Genomic DNA, 22,607 nt, shown 5'->3' with positions numbered 1-22,607 from the left:
TCAAAAAATCAGTGTCTATACCCTACAATTGATATACATCTTTGGTAGCGCAGATCTCGATATATGTAAAAGATACATAAACCCTCAATAATTAATATTGGACACTAAACTCATTTTTGACTGACGCATGATAGCCCACTTACTTCTCAAGGGCACAATTATGGCAACAGTTGAATGTCTCGGTGGTAGTAGCTCCATCTTTGCTGCGGTCTTGGTTGGCATCCTCTTGCTAACATGGGTACTCAGCTCTAGAAAAGTCACTCCTGAATGTGAGCATTGAGTCAGTGCTGGACTGGGAGCACAGCAGCATCCTCTCGGACTCCTGCGTCTGCTGTCGGGTCCACAGCTCGCCCACCTGACTTCCAAGCGTCCTCTGTTTTAATGACACCGTCTCGAAATTCACGTAGGTATCTTTGGAGAGATCCTCGTCATCAGATCCCGCACTACTGCCACAGAAGGAAGACAGGCAGCGGTGGAGAAGGAGGCCGGACAGAGACAGTGCTACAGCACAGGCGACGGCACCGGCCACGGCAAACATCCAGCCGAGGCTCACGCCCACGTTGGCGGCCCTGGTGGAGAAACTGATGCACAGGCTTTTCTGTGGCTGTCCATTGGTGACGAGGCACACTGTGTACTTCATCTGTGGCTTGAGGCCCATCAGTACCAGCTTGCCTTTCCCAACCTCAGTCTTAACCATCTGTTTCTCCTTGTCCTCATATGAGAAATATACTACAGAAACCAGAGCGCCATCCTGAGCTCCATCTGTGCTCCAAAGCAGCGTCACACTGTTAGCCATCTCTTCTACCGCCCGGATGTTTTTGACAGCATAACTTCGGCTTGTGGAGAAGGTGACACTGGACGCCTTCTTGTTCTTGCCACTCAGTGATGGCTTCCTGAAAGCTCCTCTTTCCTGCACCTTGCCCACCACCTCGCTCTCTAAGAGACCCTCCTGCTGGCTTCTGATGCTCGGGGCTGTCCTGTCACTAGGACCAGGTGATAGGGTGAAGCCAACCCCAGTGGGTCTGGTTGCTGTAGACTTGGGGTCTGTCACCGGGATGGAGAATGTCCAAGTTTCGTCATGTGAAGCCGGCTTTGCTTTGGGGATGTTAGTGGAGATTACACCAGCTACAGTCAGGGTGATCGAGGCCTCAGATGACCCCACCACGTTCTTAGCCTTACAGCGGTATTCACCTGCATCCTTGTACAAAACTGCATTCAGGCTAATTATGGACCATCGTATTCCATTGCCTGGAGACTCCTGGACAACTGTTTCAGAGAAAACAATCAAATCTTTAGATTACAGTCTTGCACACTACATTCTGATTTTAGAATATTGCTGTAACAAAGAAAGACATATATATATATATATATATATATATATATATATACATACTATATGCTGAATTTTTTTTTGGGGGGGGGGGTTATCCCCAGAGAATCAGTTTAATTTTTAGGGATTGAGAGCCAGTGGGAGGCACAATGATGGCATATGGCTGGGTTTCAAGTTTTCGGGGCAATTTTACCTGTTGTGTTGATGGGCAGCCCATCTGCACGCAACCAGGAGAGGCTGGGGGTTGGGTAGCTGGTGGCATCACAACGCAGCAGCACATTGCTGCCCAGCAGCGAGATGAGCTGTGCCCTGGAGGTCACCACTGCAGGCTTCAAGCAACGGGATAGTGCCACCAGCTGGAATGCCACCCCGGCCAGATTCTCCGGCCCGCTGCAGGCCAGGTATGTGTCCATCAGGACCAGCTGAATATTTGGCACCCTAGCCAGCTCCAGGACCTTGGAGATACGGCAGTCACAGAACCACGGGTTATCTTGCAGGCCTGGAGTTGGGGAAAAGGGACAAATGAGTCTGAAGTATCACCCCACAATTGAAAAACCAAGATTAAACTATTAATCTAGGAAGGTACATGAATCTGCTGGCTAATGCTTATTTATGTCTACTACATCAGTCCTGGGTATGAAATAAAACTGCATCTGGCCCTGCAAGCGTTCCTCCAACTTGCAGGAAAGCAATTTTTGGGGGTTAGTGGCGGGATTGGCGCTCCAGCCACCATAAAACACAATAGCTCAGTCTAAAGAGGCATGATACCCTTCTGCTCTCCAGGGGAGTAGCTCTCGTTTGGCTCTCAGCGGAGGTGGTCGCACTTCTCTCCCTCTCCCTCCCCTTATCTTCCCTGCTTCGCTCCTCTCGTGTCGTCTAGTCTACTGTCTTATACTTGAGAGACTCTCTCAGCCCTGCTCTCCAAACTACGTAAAACGATGGATTTGATCAGCTGGTCTCTCAACGCAATTGACACCATCTTCTCGACAAGAAGCCTAGGTTCGGGGGAACCTAACTGTCCAGCAGGAACGTATGCTGCTGGCTACACGATGGACGGATGGGAGCGGTGGAGGGTCGTGTGCCTGGCAGCTCTTTCCGTGGAGGACATTGAAGACATCTACCTATTCGGAACCATGATTACAGGTATTATGCTGATTGGATTAGGCATTGCCCTGGTTTATCAAAGATTGAAGAAGACGGTGACAGCCGCTCAAAGCCCCACTAGGCTGGCCGGAATGATTGATGGAGTGGGCAGAGCTGTTAGCACTCAGACTGTGACAATTGATCGCAAACTGGATAACATCATGGAGAAGCTCACAGCTTTGCAAAAATTATTGGATGGCGGAGACCAGCGTGGACATTAGTGGAGCTGGAAATTACAGCTTCTCGCACGGAAACCCAAACAACCCTATTCTATCAGGTTTTGGCTCCCCCCAATCAGCACTGGCCTCGGCCAAGGCCGCTGCTGAACTAACAACTCCTCCAGAAGAACAAGGCAGTGAGACTCTCTTGCATTCCTCTCCCTCGATCCCAAGGACTTACCGCACCCTCCCCCCCATCCAACGCCTTCGCCGCTTCATACCCCCAGCGTGAACAGGCGGGTCTGTTGACCAGCGCTTGTATGGCTGCAGGACCGGATGGCTGTCTGTCTCTGCTGGACTACCTCCACCACCCCTTTTCCCCCACCCGTTACAAGTCGTGTCATTTTTATGTTGTAAGGTGTAGTGACCATGTGCTTATGTTGCTGAGGTGTTTTTTTCGGTTCCCACAATGTATTCCCCACTGGAGTACAGTCTGGGGGCTGTTTTTTTATTCTCCTCCTCTCTCCTCCTGTTTCTTTTCTTCTCTCTTCCCCTGTCTCCCGACCGGTCTACCCCCTACTGTGATGTTTGTGTATATGTATGGTCGGTTGATGGCCTGTTTTTCGCTGGTACTCGTGACTAGTGACATGGTATATTGCAACGGCAATAAAGGGTTTTCATCATCATCATCATCATCATCATCTGCTGCAGCTGCCCACAGGAAGGCTTCACACATCTTGAAGGGGATGGGGGAAAGCCTTCGGGAGCCTCATCCGTGGAAGAGTCAAAACCGTCGGAGAGCTAATAGGGTCAGGTCTGTTGGGAATCAGGGCTGGTGTGGTGCTGAGGCATTGCCTGCTGGGTCTCAATTTGAGACGACCCATCTGGGTAGATACATGGAATGTCTTCTCTCTGCCAAGATGTTCATCTTCCTCTGCTGTGGGTGGGGGGGTGGGGGCTTTGTAAACTCTACATTTCAGTGGTGGCACTCTCTGAGGTACGCGAACTGGGGAGTGGCCAGATCTCTGTAGGTGGGTGCACCTACTTTTGGTCTGGTTGCTCTCAGGGAGTAGCTGTTGCTGTGGCAGATCGACTCCTCCCAATGGTATCCGGTATCACTCCTTTCAACGAGCCTATCATGAGACTCAGTCTAAGGCACTCCTTAGGTGTCCTTATTGTCTCAGTGCATGCTCCGACCATGGCGAGTAATGTCTCATTGAGGGAGACATTTTACTCACAACTTCGCTCAGTAGTTGATGGGTGCCCACGAGGTGACACTCCTCTGGTCATGGGTGACTGCAGTGCAACCACAGGCATTGACAGAGCTGGCTATGAAGATTGTGTCAGTGTGGAGACCGGGGTGAGAGTGGCTCCATTTTCCATAACTTTGTGAAAAGTTTGCTGGATCCTAGTTCCAACGTCCTGAGTTGCATTGTTGGACTTGATACTCTAAGGCTGGTGGTGTGGTGAAGGATATTGATCAAATCCATGTGGGCAGACACTGGAGGCTCCTTCAGAACTGCAGGGTCTACAGAAGTGCCCAGTTTGTGAATTCAGACCACAGACTTGTTGTTGCTACTCTGAAGATTCAGCTTAGATCCAGTAGGCTACCACCTACTAGGAGAATGAGGCTGGGCTTGGATAGACTCCAAGATCAAGCTGTTTCTGATGAGTTTGCATGCAGCTTGTGTAAGGAACTTACAGACGTGGTTACGACTGCCAACTCTAAAGTGATATGGGAGACCTACCGTGATAAGACCCTGAAGGTGGCCGAGGGCTGTGTTGGTGTTGCTGGTGTTCCCAGAAGGAGGTGTTTCATCTCGCAGGGCACCCTGGATATTATAGAGAGGAGTCACAGTGCACGACTTTGTGGCAACTGAATTTTGTACCAAGAACTGAGGAGGTGGGCTGTAAGGGCTCAAAGGGTCGATGGAAGACGTTTCTCACATGAACCAGGGTGCAGGTTAAGGTCCTTGCTAGTGTCATCCTTAACAGAATCCGTGATCACTTACTCACCTATCAGCAGCCTGGTTTCATGCCTAAGAAGTCTACCATTGACTGCATCCTGGCACTGAGGGTTCTCATTCAGTGAAAGCGCGAATATCAGCAGAGGTTTTTTTCAGCCTTTGTCAATTTTCATAAAGTGTTTTACTCAGTAGATCGATTTGCCCTGTGGGACATCCTGAGACTTTGCGGGATCCCCCTGAAGCTTTGGGACATCATGGCTGGTAAAGATAAAGATAAAAGATCAAGATGCTTTATTGTCATTGTACAAGTACAATAAGATTTCGTTTGGAGCGCCAGTATATACACAAAATTTACAATAAAATCCAAATAAAATATGTACACACACACACACATATATACACACATTCACCGTGAATAGGTGCTGGTAAATTAGTGCAATATAATCATACTCATGAATGGTTATGATATTGTATAAAGTGCAGTGCATGAGCAATTTCACAGAGGTAGAATTAGAGCTTTACAGCAGGTTTAAGTTCACAAATATTCAGAATGTCAGAGATGAGTGCTTTGAATTTAGAAGTGTGATAGTTGTATGGTATAAGCTGTTCCTCAGCCGGGTTGTGCGTGCATACAGGGTTCTGTACCGTCTACCGGATGGCAGGGGTGTAAAGAGTGTGTCCAGCGTGGGTTGGGTCCTTGATTATCTTCTCAGCTCTGCAGCTGCACCGGGTGTGATGGAGTTCTTCCAGTGATGGAAGCTGGGTGCCAGTGATCCGCTGGGCTGACTTGATGATGCGATGCAGGGTCTTCCTGTTCTCCAAGGTGCAACCAGAGTACCACGTAGTGCAGTATGTGATCACTGACTCTATGGTGCACCTGTAGAAGTTAACCAAGAGCTGCTGTGGAAGATGTGCTTTCTTCAGGCTCTGCAGCAAATGGAGCCTCTGAAGTCCATCCAAACCGCTTACCCTACTGGGTCGCGGGGGGTCTGGAACCTATCCCGGAAGCAATGGGCATGAGGCAGGGAACAATCCAGGATGGGGGGCCAGCCCATCGCAGGGCACACTCACACACCATTCACTCTCATACGCACACGCACACCTACGGGCAATTTAGCAACTCCAATTAGCCTCAGCATGCTTTTGGACTGTGGGGGGAAACCGGAGTACCCGGAGGAAACCCCACAACGACATGGGGAGAACATGCAAACTCCACACACGTGACCCAGGCGGAGACTCGAACCCGGGTCCCAGAGGTGTGAGGCAACAGTGCTAACCACTGCACCACCATGCCGCCCTGCCTCTGAAGTCTCTGAAGTTTTCTGTTATTGCATTTGTGTTCGTAGTCCATGACAGGTCTCGGCTGATATGAACCCCGAGAAATAGGAAGCTCTGGACCACCTCCACCCTCTCGCCACTGACGCTGATGGGGTGGTGGCCCATGTGTTTCCGTCTCCTGAAGTCCAGGATCAGCCCTTTTGTTTTTTTGGAGTTCAGGGTGAGGTTGTTGTCTCGTCTCCAGCGCTCCAGGTCCTCGACCCCTTCCCTGTAAGCTGACTCGTTACTGTTCGAGATCAGACCTATCACTGTTGTATCGTCTGCAAACTTAATGATGATGTTAGAATCATGGGTGGGTTTGCAGTCGCGTGTGAAGAGGGAGTAGAGGAGGGGGCGGAGCACACAGCCCTGAGGTGCTCCTGCGTTGAGAGTGATGGAAGTGGAGGTGTGGTTACCCTTGCGCACTGTCTGTGGTCTGCTGGTGAGAAAATCCAAGACCCAGTTGCATAGATGTGTGTACAGTCCAAGGTTGTGCAGATTGATGGCCAGTTTGATGGGGGGGATGGTCTTAAAGGTGGAGCTGTAGTTAACAAACAGCATCCACACGTAGCTGTCCCGCTGCTCCAGATGTGATAGGGCAGTGTAGGAATTATTAGCTCAGGTAATTTTAATATCTCCACCAATATGTCTTGAAATTAATTAACTTTTAATTAATTATTATTTAATGCTGATTATTAACCAATTGTTATGCCGAATGGTCGGCTCCTCCAAACTCAATTGTGAATCCCCGATATCTGTTAATGTGAGACTTAAATGGGATTCATTAATAACCAGTATCGCTTAATAACCTGGGTTAGTGGGCTCGTCCAGCGAGCTGCGTCACCAGGTAATGTAAACGATCGGTAGCGAAGCTCCCCTCACGGCCGATGAGAGAGAGTCTCGCGATATTTCAGGCGAGTTTAGAGGTTCCAGAGCGTAGTAGCCAGATCGCACAGAGGCAGGGACTATTGTGAGCACTCAATGACGGAGGCTGAAGTTGTGTAAAAAGACATGCATTTATTCCTACAACTAACATAAGACAGACATTACACCTAACAAACAATAAACATGGAATAACGGAATAGACACAAACGATGTAATCATGAAAATGCAATGACCAGATTTAAAATGATTAAAAAGGGAAAAACTGTTCTGCAAAGCAAGCAGTTTGTAAGGATTATAAACCTAAAGTAATATAGCAGGTGAATAGGACAGTTCAGGTTGTTAGAAAGGAAAGGAAGTTGGTTTACTTGGATGCAGGAAAGAGGGAGGTCTTTGCAGTTGGTTGCAGTGGCTGATGAGCTGATGGGTGATGGCTCTCAGGGAGGCGCGGTGTTTGCAGCGGTTGTTGGAGTGGAGTCCCTCCGGTTCTTTCTTCTGGTGAAGCTTGGGCTGAGTTGCAGTTCTTTCGGGTCTTCACCGACGGGCTTTAAGAACGCTGCTTGTTTCTCCTTGTTCTTCTCTTTTTCTCCGCCTTTCTCTTTTCTTTGTTCTGAGGTGCCAGGTTTTATAGCATAAGGTTCGTGATTAGGAGTGACCAGGAATTTGAGTCCTGGACCAATGGCTGACCATCCATTTGGCGGGCTCGGAAGGGGGTCGGTATCAGTCTTTTTGGGATTTATGACCAGACTGACTTCTCTGGTAATGGTGATTTTCATTAGGCTGGTGTAACTTTTGATACGTCCACTTTTGTGGTAACCACTGACCAGATTTGGAAACTGGAGTGATTTTCCTTCGGTTTGATACCAAACATGCCGTACCAGCCTAGCGGTTCACACCAAATACCATCTGTGATGATTAATTAATGATAACATAATAGCATAATATAAGTAATGTTCTATTACTAACACCAGTATATGGTACAGGTGGTTTAGGTTGTACCTCAACAGATATTACCCTTTACACAGACATTATATGACATATTCTCATGTCATAAGCACATCTTACCCTTGGATAGGCATGGTGAAATACAAAGATCAGATAAGGGTTGCCGAGGAATGTGGCAAAGCAAAAAAAAGGGGGGGGGGGGGGGGAAGGTTTGTCAGACAAAGGAAAAGAATCTTCAAAAGTTAGGGCACACTAAGATCCCTGGTTAGACTATTCAATTTCCAAGATTATTCTGGTATAATATATATACAGTGGTAGCTATACCTATCTATTTATTAAAATTTATACAAGAGTTTAAGTGTGAGGGGTAAAATAATTGATACTCTGTGAACATGGTTATAAGGGTGGCACACAAAACTGAGACTGTCTAAGGACACACACACAAACATGATTTGCATATTGAGACATAAGCATCATACTACACAGGGTATACAAAACCAAACTTAAAGGAAACTTTCAGTGGGATGTTGGGTGAGTGGTATGCACGGCAGGATGTCGGGTGATGGGGTTGTGGGCCAAGTCGAGGGGCCCCTGTCCCTGGGGATCCACTCTGCTATCTGTAGGTCGTTAAAAACTTGGGCAATAAAAGTTGGAGTGCTGGCCTCCCTGGTTATCTATGTGTGTGGGGTCACAAACCCCCCTTTGGGGCCTAGGTCGATGTGTGCCTTCTCGTACCAGGGTAGGCCTTGTCTCAGGCCACCTGGAATTTAAGCTTTGTGATATGTGCATGTGTGATCCTACAGCAGTGTGGAGGGCCAGTGTAATAGCATCCTCAGCAGACCTGTTTGACCTGTAGGAAAACTGATGTTGGTCCAGGGAGGGAGGGATGTTGTTCTTGATGTGTGCTAAGACCAGCCGCTCAAAGCATTTCATAGCAATGGGGGTCAGGGCCACTGGACGGTAGTCGTTCAAGTTCCTGACCGCTGCCTGTTTAGGGATGGGGATGATGGTGGCAGATTTGAGGCAGGAGGGGACAGTGGCCTGTTCCAGGGAGATGCTGAACAGGCTGGTGAAGACTGCAGTCAGCTGACCTGCACAGTGTTTCAGGACTCGTCCCGGGACACTGTCAGGCCCTGCTGCTTTGTTGGGATTGACGAGTCTGAGGGCCCTTCTCACCTCATGTGTGTTGAGCACCAGGGTGTTCGGTGGGGCCTCCCGCAGGGCCAGTTTGGTGTGGTGATGGTTGGTGTCTTTGTCGAACCATGTGGTTCAGATTGTCGGGGAGGGATGAGGTCACTGCGCTGGTTGGACAGGTGTTGCTGTTTTTGTAGTCGATAATGGACTTGATTCCCTGCCACAAGTGCCGGGGGTAGTTGTTGTTGAAGTGTTCCTTGATTTTGTCTTTGTAGACAAAGAATCATGAAGGCCCAAGTCTTTAAAGTCCTGGTGCTCCCTGTCTTGCTGTATGGCTGTGAGACATGGACGCTATCCAGTGAGCTGAGATGAAGACTGAACTCCATCGGTACAGTCTCTTTGGAGAATCCTTGGGTACTGCTGGTTTGAATTTGTGTCAAACAAGCAGTTGCTAGAGGAGTCCCGAATGAGACATATTACATGTATTGTGAGGAAGCGTCAGTTACGGCACTATGGTCATGTGGCGTGTTTCCTTAAGGGTGATCCGGCTCGCAGGATCCTCGTTGCTGAGGAGCCAAGGGGCTGGACCAGGCCAAGGGGACGCCCATGTAACACCTGGCTGCAGCAGTTGGATGGCCATTTCTGGAGGGTGGGACTGGACCGTGTGTCTGTCTGGGGGATAGCCAGCCTTGATCACGAAGAGTTTCACCATGTGGTGGGTGCATCAGCGCATACTCCCCAACCTGACCTGATCTGATTGGCCTACATTTGATTTTGCTAATACAAACCATTTACACATAATTATAGTTGTTAAGTTCCACTCTAGTTCCACTCCAAAAGGACACTCCGGGACAACTCTTGATTCACCTTTCATTAAGTTTTAATTTACCAACTTAGACTTGTTGGTTTCAAGTTAATCAACCAATGTTTGAACCGTCAGGTTGATAACCTACAAAGCACAGATACAGAGGTTCACTATGTCATTTTGTAAGATGTTAAAACAATACATGAGCTTTTTAGATTACATTAATTAAATTAAGGTAAACAAATGAACCATTGTAAGTATTTCAAATGAATTAATAAAATTAATGTAGTGAATTAAGTTAAATCAAATAATAAATTTCATTAAATGCTCGCTTCAGACAACAGAACAGTTAAACATCAAATGTAATAAAGACAATCAAACGTCTACAAGCTTTTTCCTTTTAGTCTTTTGACTCTTCAGTTAGTTAAAAAGTTAATATAACCTAATAACATTTACCAACCATTGGTGTCTTTGGAGTAAACTCTTGAGTAGAGCTTGCTGTGCTGTTCCTTGGCTTGTTTGAAGACTGAGCTACCATTCCTGTTCAGGTGTTTTCATTTGTGATCAGCAGTCATTTTGTTGGTGCATTATGGGAAATGTAGTTTGACGGTGGTGGCAACCTTAGACCTTCAACTGTTCAGTTATAACCCAACACCTCCCACTTGAGCTCACGGTTTCTCAAACCCAATGAGGTCACACCAGTCCGTCACTCTTGTTCTTCAATGGGAATCAGAATGACAAGGCGCCTTACATCTCTATGAAGGGTTGTGGCCGGGATTTTATGTTTAACCCTGTTGGATCCTGCGGCCGGCTCCTTTCCAGCTGCCTTTCTGATGGGAACAGGATAGCTGGGAAAGGTCCTCACAAGCACATCTCTTACAATGCCTTTGTTGTCAGTGTTGACGCTGACAACTCTGGCCAGTCTGTACTGTCCTCAGAGCATTTTGGTCAGCCAACCAGACCACATCTCCAACAGCAACATTTCGCTCTTTGGTGTGCCATTTGTTCTGTACAAACAGGTTTGGTCCAGCCAATTGGCTCCACTTCTTCCAGAACTTGCCGACTTCTGTTTGGATACCTATAAGCCTTTTATATGGATAGCCATCGAACTGGAAGTCTCCAGGGTCTCCCTTTGGGTTTGCACGCCCTAGAAGCAGAGAATTTGGGGTAATGTACTCTACACAGTCTTCCCTACTTTGAGTTCTGGCGTCAATAGGTCTTTCGTTAGCAAGGTTGGCTGCCATGAAGAGAAAGGTTTGGAATTCACCCCAGGTGAAAACACCATTTTCACCAAGGTTGCTTAGAGCCCGCTTCACTATTCTGACAGCCGCCTCTGCAGCACCATTTCTATGTGGAGAATCTGAGGGGTGGATCTTCCAAGACCATTCCGTTCCATGCTTGGCAGATAGGTCTTCAAATTGAGACCTGTCCAGTTGGTCAAAGAATTTGTATAGCTTCTCCAGAGCAGGTTTGGCTGCAACAAAGTTAGTACCAGGGTCTGACCAAAGTTTCCTGGGGTGCCCTCTCAGTGACGTGAACCTTTGGTAGGCCAGCAGGAAACCTTCAGATGACTGGTCACTTACCACGTCAGTGTGTATGGCACGGGAGGCCATGCAACAGAAGACCATTCCCCATACCTTGAGTCTGGTTCTTTTCTTAACTTCATCTTTCACTTCATATGGACCGAACAGATCCAAGGTGGTGAATTCGAAAGGAGCAGCTGGGTCTGTTCGCTCTGGAGGCAAGTGCGCCATTATTTGTTGACACTGCTTCGCCCTGTTCTTCCTGCAGCTCACACAACTGTTAACCGTCTTCTTGGCAATTCTCCGGCCTTTTATTACCCAAGCTGTCTTCCTCATCCGGAGAAGGGTTGCTGCTACACCCTCATGGTTAACTTCATGGGATTCTTGTGCCAGCAGAGTAGACACCCATGCTTCAAATGGCAGAACTGGTACGGCAGTCTTCTCCTCATTGAACATCTGGATTCTACCTCCACAAAGTAGGAGCCCAGTTTTCACATCTTTGTATACTGCTAATCTGCTGAGAGTTGTTTCTGGAAAAGTTACACCGACTTGAGCTGCTAGAAAGAGGTCGTCACATGCATCCTCAAGCTCTTTGCTGGTCAACCCAGCCAGCTTGGGTGTTGTTGCCTTCCACTTTGGCTGTTTTGGGTTTGAAATCCTCTTCAGCCACTGCTCGGCAGCTCGACGGATCCAGGCAATTACTCTCTTCAGTTTAGTCAGACTACTGAGCCTGTTATGTCCACGAGATGTTTAACCCAGCCAGTGGGCCTCATTCTTGGCAGAGTGGATTTTGCCTCTTGACAAGGACTTTCCTGTGTGGTCAGTGGATCTTCATTCTGTTGACTCATTTTGGCTTGAGCTCTGGTCAATACAGCTGAAAATGCCTTGCTTTGAAGCTTGTTTACACTCTCCCTGGCCTGGGCTGCAACTTCTCCAGCTGAATGAATAGGCCACTCCTCCACTGGCCACTGCAGGAACTCAGGTCCATTTTGCCATGTGGAATTCTCTTTCAAATCATCAGGAGTGCCTCCTCTTGTTATGATGTCAGCTATATTTAGATCTCCACGGATCCACCACCAGTCTTGCACTGGCCCAGCCTTCTGGATTTTACCTACTCTGTTTGCGAAGAAGGTTTGGTATGCATAATTGTCTCCCTGAATGGCTCCTAGGATTGTTTGACTGTCCAGTAGATGGAACCATCTCTCAATCTTCAATCGTGCATGCTTCTCTATGTACTTCCTGATCCTAGCTGCAAAGACTGCGCCACAGATTTCTGCCTTCACAGCATCTCCCTTTTGATCCAGGGGTGTGAGTTTGGCTTTGGCTTCCACTAACCGGACTTCAATGCCTTGAGTTGTTTCCCATCTTAAGTACATGACAGCTCCATATGTTTTGTCACTTCCATCAGAGAATGTGATGCCCCAAGGTTTTCCTTTCCAGTCAGATGGTGTGAGGCTCCTGTGGAATTTCACTCGACCAAGCTGCACATATTCTTCGAAAAGCTGTATAGCTTCTTCTCTGAGGCCTTCTGAGAGAGGTTGATCCCAGGTTTCTTGGGTCAGTTTGCCGCCCCCTCCTTCTTGAAATGCTTTACGAACAAGAATCGCTCCTTTCTGCTTGACCGGTGCAAGTAGGCCAATTGGGTCATACAGTGCAGCAACTTGGCTTAAGAGAGCCCTTCTAGTCAGTGGGTTAGGTGTTTCAGTTCTCACCTCCTCTTCAAGAAGATCTTTGCCAACTCGCATTTTCTTCTTCCTTTTAGAAAAGTTCACAGCGGTCAGCATGTAGAGCTTGTCCTCATCCACTTGGTAGCCAATGCCCAGGGCTTTGTTGTCCCCTTCCCTCATTTGGTTTGGAAGAATTAAGGTTTTCCTTTGCTCCTGGCTTTGGACATCCGCTTCAGCTCCTTTCCTCCCACTTTACCCTGACCGGACCCATGGTTTAAGGAAGAAGCCTCCAGCTTTTAGAATCTCTTCAACATTTGCTGTGATGTTGTCAAGTCTGTGCAGGTCATTGTGGGAGGTTAAGAGGTCATCCACATAACTGTCTTCTTCGATAACTCTTCGTTCATCCTCCAAGTGAGCGAATTTGGGCAGGTTTGCAGTCTCCCTCATAGCCAACTGTGCAATGCAACCAGCGGGTTTGTCACCGATGTTAACTCTGGTGATTGCGTATTCACAGATCTCCTTTTCTGGGCTGTCTCTCCACAGGAATCTGTGTAGATGCATCTCTCGCTCTTCCAACCAGACAGAGTTATACATCTTCTTTACGTCTCCTAGAGCTGCATGCACGCCTTCTCTAAATCTTAGTAAGATGGCTCTGATGGGGTTAAGGACATCTGGTCCCTTTAGAAGAAGATCATTCATGCTTACACCTTTGTATTTCTGGCTACTGTTCCAGACAATGCGAACTGAGTGTTGTCACTGAATGAGGGTTAGGCGCCACCAAGTGGCTGACATACCACACTGGTCCCGTCCACTTCTCCATGACTTCACTGGTGAGTTTCATGGCTACACCTCTTTCGACCATTTCATGGATTTGGGTTGCATAAGCGACTTTCCATTCTGGTTCCTTGCTTAGTTGCTTTTCCATCCTTAAGAAGCAAGCCTGGACTGCCCTTTTGTTTTCAGGGAGAGATGTAGGACATTCAGTCCAAGGATACTTTGCATCCCAGTGTGGTGTAGGTGTGTGAGCATCCTTTTCCTTGTAGGTGAGGCCTCCTTTAATGATCTCAAGCTCCCTCTCCTCTGCTAAGGTCATGTCTCTTCCTCCTGGTGAGCAGTTTCCACATCGACACCCTCCACATCTTGGCTCGCATGCGGCTCCGATGCTGTCCCAGTGCCACCACTCAAGGAACTCACGGTTACTGGCAGATGTAAATTTGGACAGCGCATCTTCCTGCAGTTGCCAGCCTGGTTTGGTTGTTGGAACTGTGATCTCCTGATATCTGACAGCAGCGGTTCGCATGGAGCGAGCGAAATGGGTTCTTGACTCATATGCTGCCACCTCCACTTCAAATAAGTCAGGATGGGCTCCGCCCACTGTTTTCCCCAATGGACTTTCCCACAAAACAAGGTCTCCGATGACTTTGAGTCTTTGAGGTGCCAGTCTTCCCTCTCGATGGCTTATGAGAAGCTCAACTTCGGCTGGTCTCTTCAGGTCTTCGAGCTGGACATCTGGGAAGAACCTTTTTAACTTCTCAGGCTGGATTGTTTGATATACCTTAGCAATTTCATCCAGGCCATAGCAGACTAGTTGATGTGCTCTTTCAGTCCCTTTTGGAGTCTTGACTCTGACCTTTAGGAGGTACCTTCTTGTATTGACTCTCATAGTCATTCCACCAACCCCATGTACGACCAGGGTTCTCTCTTCACTCCTCAGGCCCAATCTTTCAGCAGCTTTGTGGGTTATGTAATTGGTGTCAGATGCTAGGTCAATGAGGGTACCAATCTTTTGACCTGCAGGTGACGGCGACCGAATCAGCATCATGATCACTGGAAGTTCAATCAGCCCATTCTTCTTCAGTAGCTCAGACTGGCCTGCCGTTTTGAGTGTCACTGAGGACCTGTTAGTGAATGCCTTTCGACATTGCTCTGCTAGTTCTGGGGAAAGTTGTGACAAGAACTTCTCCTGTTCCTCTGTGAACTTCCCTTTACTTCTTTCATCTCTTCCACCTTTGCCCCCTTCTCCTCTTCTGGATTCAGTTTTTGGGCACAGGAAATAATGGTGGTCTGGACCAGTTCCTCCCGTTTTGCAGTCTGTATTCCTGTATAAAAAGTTTTCCCTGCAATATCCGTCATCATCATGGTATCCTAAGCATTTGCTGCATGCTCCCAGTTTCTTTAGAACAGACTTCTTTTCGGACAGTTTCAAAGCTTTAAATTTCTTGCAGAAGAAGACCTTTTTGCTGTGTCCACGATCACCACAGACACCACAGCCCTCATCAACTTCTTTCTTTGTAGCTCTGGTTGATGCAGACTTTCTTTCATGCCTTTTCTCTGGCTTGTCTATCTTGTCCACAATTTTAAGTTGTTCAAGTCTCTCCAGTATCTCTTCTTGATTCTTCAGGAATTTCAAGAGCATGTCAAAGTAAATATCTGCAGTAACATTATTTCCAGGGTTGACCAGGAACATTAGCCAGTCTCTTTTTATGAAGTCTGGTAACTTGCTTTCAATGGACTTGATGACTAATGGATTTTTCATGGCTCCCTCATTCCCCAGCTCTGTCAGATCTGCCAGTGCCTTCTCCACAGATTGAATCAGGTCAATGACTTTCCTCGGCTGGTTCCCCTTCACTGGAGGCATATTGTCTAGTTCTTCGAGGATTTCAACTGTAATGGTGGACTTGTTGCCGTATCTATTGTCCAGGACCCTGAACATGTCAGCTGCTGTTGTATAGGTTGAAAGTCTTAATTCTTTTGCAATGGTGTCGCTCACACTCTCCAGAAGCTGTATCTTCAGAACTTCAGGTGAGCCAGTGGGCTCCCCCTGCCTTTGCAGGCTCTCCCAGTCCTTTCTCCACCTGTGGAACTCTCTCTTACTTTCCTGGAAGATAGGCAGAGTAGTTGGTTTTATCTTCACAACAGGTGGTGGTGGTTGGACAGGTTTCCCACTTGTGCCTTGAACAGCCAGCCTCCTTGATATGGCAAACTCTGCTTTTCTCAATTGTAGCCTGTTGTGGGTTGCTCTCAGTTCTTTAAGTCTCCCAGCCAGTTCATCTTTTGATGATTCGGGGATCCATCTCTCCCACTCAGACATTGCTGAGATGGCTGCATTTATCTTTTCTTCCAATAAGGTGAGGTGAACTTCATAGCCTTCTAGATTGTCACTTCTGACTTGAACTCTGTCAGCTTCATCAATTGCTTCTTCTGCTTCAAGAATCAATGTTCTAAGTTCGTTCTTTCCATATCTTCCCCACAGGTTAGTTTGTACAATGTCCCTTACGTCCTCCATTTTAATTTCTGCATCTTTTATGGTTGTCTTTATGTCGGTTTCTTGCTGCTTATCAAGTTCTGCTTCATTATCCGCCGCCTTGACGTCAGCCTCCAGTCCGATCCTGTAGTCCTCATTAGAATCAAGCACTGACCTGAACCGGTCTGAAAGTTTCCCAATTTCTCCTTTAATTCGACTCTCAGCATGGTGTTTGCTCCCCTTTTAATGAAGTTGGCCAGTTTGGTGAAGCTGCTCTTTGCAATGGTCCTCTCCTGCTTCAGTAGTTTGACAGTCTTCCCCAAGACCTCTTCTGCCATCTTTATTTCCTTTTTCCGTCCACAGCTTATCTGGTATGAAGCCCTTTATCTTCCACTCCAGGCTGCTCCGTTGGTTATCAACTGTTAAGTTCCACTCTAGTTCCACTCCAAAAGGACACTCCGGGACAACTCTTGATTCACCTTTCATTAAGTTTTAATTTACCAACTTAGACTTCTTGGTTTCAAGTTAATCAACCAATGTTTGAACCGTCAGGTTGATAACCTACAAAGCACAGATACAGAGGTTCACTATGTCATTTTGTAAGATGTTAAAACAATACATGAGCTTTTTAGATTACATTAATTAAATTAAGGTAAACAAATGAACCATTGTAAGTATTTCAAATGAATTAATAAAATTAATGTAGTGAATTAAGTTAAATCAAATAATAAATTTCATTAAATGCTCGCTTCAGACAACAGAACAGTTAAACATCAAATGTAATAAAGACAATCAAACGTCTACAAGCTTTTTCCTTTTAGTCTTTTGACTCTTCAGTTAGTTAAAAAGTTAATATAACCTAATAACATTTACCAACCATTGGTGTCTTTGGAGTAAACTCTTGAGTAGAGCTTGCTGTGCTGTTCCTTGGCTTGTTTGAAGACTGAGCTACCATTCCTGTTCAGGTGTTTTCATTTGCGATCAGCAGTCATTTTGTTGGTGCATTATGGGAAATGTAGTTTGACGGTGGTGGCAACCTTAGACCTTCAACTGTTCAGTTATAACCCAACAATAGTAGAACCTTTTCTGTAACCCACTCATCAGACACATACTATTTATTTGCCAGCAAACCCCACAAGTCAATGGACCACGTGCTGTTTACGGAGAAGTTTGTTTTTTGATTTTAGCTAACTGGTTATAAAGGATCTATTATATTTTTAGTTCAAGATGAAGTCACTAAGCTGAGATCAACTGATACAAATTAACAAAGTGAGATATACAGTACAGACAGCGTTGAGATGTTATGCAGGCTGAAATTGCTTAGTTTCGTATCAGTCTGTTACTGTTGTAGCAGTTGCAGCAGCCTCTGGATATGCAGGTATCAGGTGTTAATTCTGTTATTACTGTAATAGTGTTAGCTAGTGTACTTGTAAATGGGCATTCACTGGAAGCTCAGCATAAGCCAGAAGTTCTCATTCTTGTTCCTGGTGACCAGGGGCGCCGATAAGGGGGGGAAAGTTGGGACAATTCTAAGGGCCCACGCCCTTTAGGGGCCCCCAGAGATCTGAATGGGTGTGGTAGAGGGGCCCAACCTCATATTTTGTCATAGGGCCCAAAATTTCTAGCGGCGCCCCTGCTGGTGACACTCACACACCATTCACTCTCACATGCACACCTATGGGCGATTTAGCAACTCCAATTAGCCTCAGCATGTTTTTGGACTGTGGGGGGAAACCGGAGTTCCTGGAGGAAACCCCACGACGACATGGGGAGAACATGCGAACTCCGCACACATGTGACCCAGGCGGAGACTCAAACCCGGGTCCCAGAGGTGTGAGGCAACAGTGCTAACCCCCCCATTACTATTTACCAAACTTCTACATCACTTTGGACAAAAAGGACTGTTAAATAAAAGTAAATGTAGTGCTGTATCATGATTCTTGCAAAACCTTTGAAATGTGTGTTATAGACATAATTGTAGCTGGTTACGATAAAATATCACCATATTGCTCATTATTACATAAATTCACATATTCTTCTGAAGTCTGGTAGATTTTGTCCTTATTAGAATTCCTTGATCAGCTTCTGACAGTCATTACCCCTGGACAAGAAATGTGGAGCTCAAAAAGATTATGTGGATCAAAGATTCCCAGGTGACCAGCTGGTGTCCCTATATTTGGACACTAATCCACTTTGGAGTGTAAGGAAAACCAAGGCGGGTGATCCAGGTTTCATGTGATGAGGTACTATTGGCATACAACCATCACCTCTGTCTGTGCCAATGAGATGGTACACAGGGCAAACAAAGGCTGTCAGATAAGCCCAACTGGACGCCTCAGGTCCTTGTAACTATAATTAAATGTATTATGTGAACAGGTGCCATAACTTACAAAGAATAACCTTCAATTTGTTCATGCTAATTGAAACAATCCTGCTACTTCAAAAGCAAATCCTCACACTAGGCAACTTTCTGTGTACCTAATTATGTTAAGATGGACACTAATGTTCTTGTGTAAAGTCGCTGTTGGACAGCATTAGGGCAAAATTAGGGCAATTATCGAACAAATAAGAAACAGCATATGTTAATATGAAAACTGTTGTAGTTATACCTTCCGATGTTAAGTGAAACATCAAACTAACTGACCCAGATTACCAACACAGCCGCCCATCTCTGTGTCTCTCAGCAAAGGTGTGAGTTACCGAGTGATTCCCACAGTGCTGCTGCCCTGGAAATACCGTGAGTATGAAGAACTCATGAACCTCCTCAGAACCCCCTTTTAGACATTTGTTTTCTAGGCTTTCAGACTATGGGAATCTACTTATTTACTCAAGCCAGTGCTTTCAGAAATGTATCTTTATGATCTACTGCCCTGCATAAGATCAGGGGGTGGGGGTGGATATCTTGGCATGAGGTCAGGTGATGATTGTACCTTGTTATAATCCTGCAACATTGACTCCTGTTTTTTCTCTCCCTGAGAATATGGCCAGACCCTGAGGCTAGACTCAGATGCACATAAAGCGCCAGGCCTGCTGGTTTCTCCTTATTGTAAAACAGAGCAAATGGTGATTCTCCATTATTCCCTGTAAGGAAAGTGTTTTTTTGCTTTGCCCCAACTTGCTCCCAATGACACATATATAGGCAAGAATAAAAGGTAACGCTTTACATTAACTGCACCTTCATAATGCTTTTATATTGCATTCATAAAACGTTCAGTACACCTTCATAATATATTCATTGGGTATTCATAAAACATTCATAAACATCATGTATGTATGTATGATACCTTAACATCCTAATATCCCTTAACAGATGTAATATATGTTAATAACAAACATTAAATAATAATACAAATATTATAATTGTATCATCATGTATTGTTTGTTAAGGGATGTTAGGGTGTACAGTACTTGCATGCTACTTATGAATGTTCTATGAGTGGATTATGAAGGTGCACTTCATAAGGTGCAGTTGCACACACCAGTGCAAGGACTGTCCCACACTGTGTACTTTATAACTGCACTGTTTGTTCATTGCTTAAAACTGTACAGACGCTATTCTACTTACAAATGTGTTATGTTACGAACAGCCATTCGTAACTTGAAATGTTCGTAAGTCATTATTCAATAACATTAAAAGGGTATATGCAAGTACAAAGAACTAGGATGCTGGGAGTACGCACGCTACGCTGCTACGTGGCGGGAGTAGCAGCCAGAAGTCGTACTGGGCGAAACTGGCACGCAGAAAAAAGAAATTGGTGTTGCGGACAGGAAACGGGAGCCCAAGGAACACAGTTTGGACTTACAGTCCTCTTCGTTCGTAAGTATGCATGTATGCATGTATGTATGTATGTATGTATGTATCTATCTATCTATCTATCTATCTATCTATCTATCTATCTATCTATCTATCTATCTGTCATCTTGTATGTTTACCTTATGTTCCATGAAAGTCATTTTTAAGGTCTCAGATAAACACTGTTTAATTTCACTGTACACCTGCATATTTTGCAATGAGTTTGGCTTCATTTGAAATGATCAACCTTAATTAGGTTTGTAGGTTAGTATACATGCTAATTTCTGGAGGGCAAAGATCAGTCATGGATGTCATACTTACCCAGCAGCACTTTCTGAGAGGGATCCCCAATCACTTTGGAGAAGGGAGGCCAGATGTCCATAAGATCAGAAGGCAGCGTGGTCAGCTTGTTGCTGGAGAGGTCCAGGTAGGTGACGTTCCTCAGGAAGTGAGCAGCCTCGCAGGACACGCTCGCCAGTCGGTTGTTGCGCAGGCTGAGCACGTGCAGGTGGGGCGTGGCCCGCAGCGCCTCCCAGGGGAAGGCCGTCAGCAGGTTCCCGTCCAGTCTCAGCTCCCGCAGCACGGTCAAGCCGGCAAGAGCTTCCGTATCCATGGCGACCACCTCACTGTAGCTCACCCACAGGTACAGTAAGCTGGGCAAGGAGGAGAAAGGTCGACCTGGCAACCGCCGCAGGCCTGTCTTCTCCACCCGTAGCTTGACAGTGTCCCCCGGGATGCTGGTTGGGATCTCTGACATGTCCGGGTTATTGCACAGCACAGTTCTATGGGAAAATAGAGGAAAGACGCTCAAAGGATAAAACGTCCATTCAACCATCTTCCGTAACTGCTTATCCAGAAAAGGTCTCCAGTGAGCTGAGAATGTATATCCCCAGAAACACAGGACACAAGGCAAGGGACATGCTGGACAAGGAGCCAGTGCATCACAGGACACACACAAACACACACTCATAATTGAATGCTTTTGAACCACGCACACTGCCCCCACACAAAACCCCTGTCAGGAATGAACCCCTCACCCTGGGGGTGTGCGTCTACAGTGCTGCCCACAAGGCCATTACAGTCATTACGCCTCTTTCATCCCATCCTTCTTTTTACCACGTCTTCAGGTGTCTTGAGAGAGAATAATAATGTTAACCGCAGGCTGCTCATGTCAATGACGCAGCTTTATGTGGATGCCGGGTTTTATGTGGATTCTGGATGTTAGCCAGAAGCTCCCGCATGGTGAATGTCAGCCTATAGTCTGTCAAAGGAGACGCTCAGCTAAATGCCACAGTTATCTAAAAATACATGCTGTCATGCAGTCTCATTATTGCTATTCATCTTTCACATAATTAAACATGAAATTGTAGAAGGTTGCAGTGGTATAAACAAGCAGTGTTCCAGCAACGATGGCCACGGAGCTACAGCACACTAGCATGCATGTCTCTTTGGGTCTGCAGCTGGGCTGTAAGTTAAAGGCTGATAAGTCAAAGACTGTTCAAAGTTCATGATGGCCTGCCATTGACCATTAGCACATTAAGCTGACATTTTGTTACAAATATAAATGACTTATACATCATTCGTAACATTTTGTTACAAATATAAATGACCTATACGTCATTTGTAACATTTTGTTACAAATATAAATGACCTATATGTCATTTGTAACATTTTGTTACAAATATAAATGACCTATACGTCATTTGTAACATTTTTTTACAAATATAAATGACATGTATAATTTGTAACATTTTGTGGCCTATACGTCATTTGTATCACTGCCACTATGCTCAGCATAATGATGCCAAATTTACCTTCATTATCAAATTCAAATATTTAAAAACATCTAGCTGTTTGAAAAGCATCATCTTAAATAAATAATACCTTTTAGGATAAAAGCATATCGTAGGACTACAGTACTATTCTCTGAATTTTCATTTCTCAAATCAAGTGCGCAGGGTAACACTTCAGTGTTTGAAGTAGAAGGTAATAATAATATTTGTAATTTTGTATGACTAGCTTATTAAATTGTTTATATCTAGGCTAAATACAGTATAACGGTAAAATACCTGATGCCAGTACTGTCACTGCCTCCGTGGAAAATACAGGTGTACAGAGAAGGACATAAGGAGCAGCCAGCGCTGAAAGAGCAAAGAAAAGCAGACAGTGTGACGATGTGAAACATGGCTAAAAAAAAAAGAAAGGAAATGAACACTCCAGCGTCTTGGGTGGGATTCGTTTAAAACAAGAATGCACAGATTCTTTTGAAGTTCACACGGATGATCTGTCGTACGGTTGGGATAGATTAGCCCGGATTATGTGCTTTTACTGCCTGTCACGGATAACCAGGACTTAACCTCACACTGTATGGCAAGTTGGCATCAGACATGCTGATGATGGGTCAGATGTTTGGCTTTTCATGTTGTTATATTTAAAATGGAGCTTCAAGAAGATCTCAGTGGAAATATTCCAGAATGGCCGGGAATGTAGGCTGATTGTAGGCCGGTGATGTAAGCCAATTGTTAACATTTATGGCTGTAAAAAGAGATTTTCTTTAAGGGGTGACCTCAAAATAAAAAAGTTATGACATTAATGCACATTACAATACACACGATTAGTATGCATACCTGTTAAGGGCCTTTTACCCTCAGAAGGAATAAGGTCATTGAGGAAAATACACGCAAATGTGAGTGAGGGTT

The 22,607-nt window shown here is 45.8% G+C and overlaps 3 protein-coding genes across 3 annotated transcripts in view; 1 reads left to right on the top strand and 2 right to left on the bottom strand.

Moving 5' to 3' along the window:
* Positions 1-22,607, top strand: part of LOC125721125 (lactose-binding lectin l-2-like) — a 116,523-nt gene that overhangs the window by 20,423 nt on the left and 73,493 nt on the right. The window lies entirely within an intron of this gene.
* LOC125721126 (ladderlectin-like) overlaps positions 1-22,607 on the bottom strand; it is a 124,172-nt gene that overhangs the window by 69,957 nt on the left and 31,608 nt on the right. The gene's annotated exons all lie outside the window — the stretch shown is intronic.
* Positions 230-22,297, bottom strand: LOC125721083 (leucine-rich repeat, immunoglobulin-like domain and transmembrane domain-containing protein 3). The gene is made up of 5 exons (XM_048997018.1): positions 22,266-22,297; positions 21,978-22,049; positions 20,230-20,690; positions 1,524-1,829; positions 230-1,266 (listed from the first exon to the last, which is right to left on the bottom strand). The coding sequence occupies exons 1-5, from the start codon at positions 22,295-22,297 to the stop codon at positions 230-232; spliced, it is 1,908 nt and encodes a 635-aa protein (XP_048852975.1).

The sequence above is a fragment of the Brienomyrus brachyistius genome, unplaced genomic scaffold, assembly GCF_023856365.1.
Source record: "Brienomyrus brachyistius isolate T26 unplaced genomic scaffold, BBRACH_0.4 scaffold32, whole genome shotgun sequence".
NCBI lineage: Eukaryota > Metazoa > Chordata > Actinopteri > Osteoglossiformes > Mormyridae > Brienomyrus > Brienomyrus brachyistius.
Note: the sequence above shows the minus strand (reverse complement) of the source record. Positions and strands in the feature narration are given on the sequence as shown.

Excerpts from the sequence above, each read along its gene's own strand:
- LOC125721083 (XM_048997018.1), bottom strand. The coding sequence starts at position 22,297 with ATGTCTGATGCCAACTTGCCATACAGTGTGAG. Across the intron at positions 22,050-22,265 it reads AACTTGCCATACAGTGTGAG|CGCTGGCTGCTCCTTATGTC; the intron begins GTTAAGTCCTGG and ends TTGCTCTTTCAG. Across the intron at positions 1,267-1,523 it reads GCTGCCCATCAACACAACAG|TTGTCCAGGAGTCTCCAGGC; the intron begins GTAAAATTGCCC and ends TCTCTGAAACAG.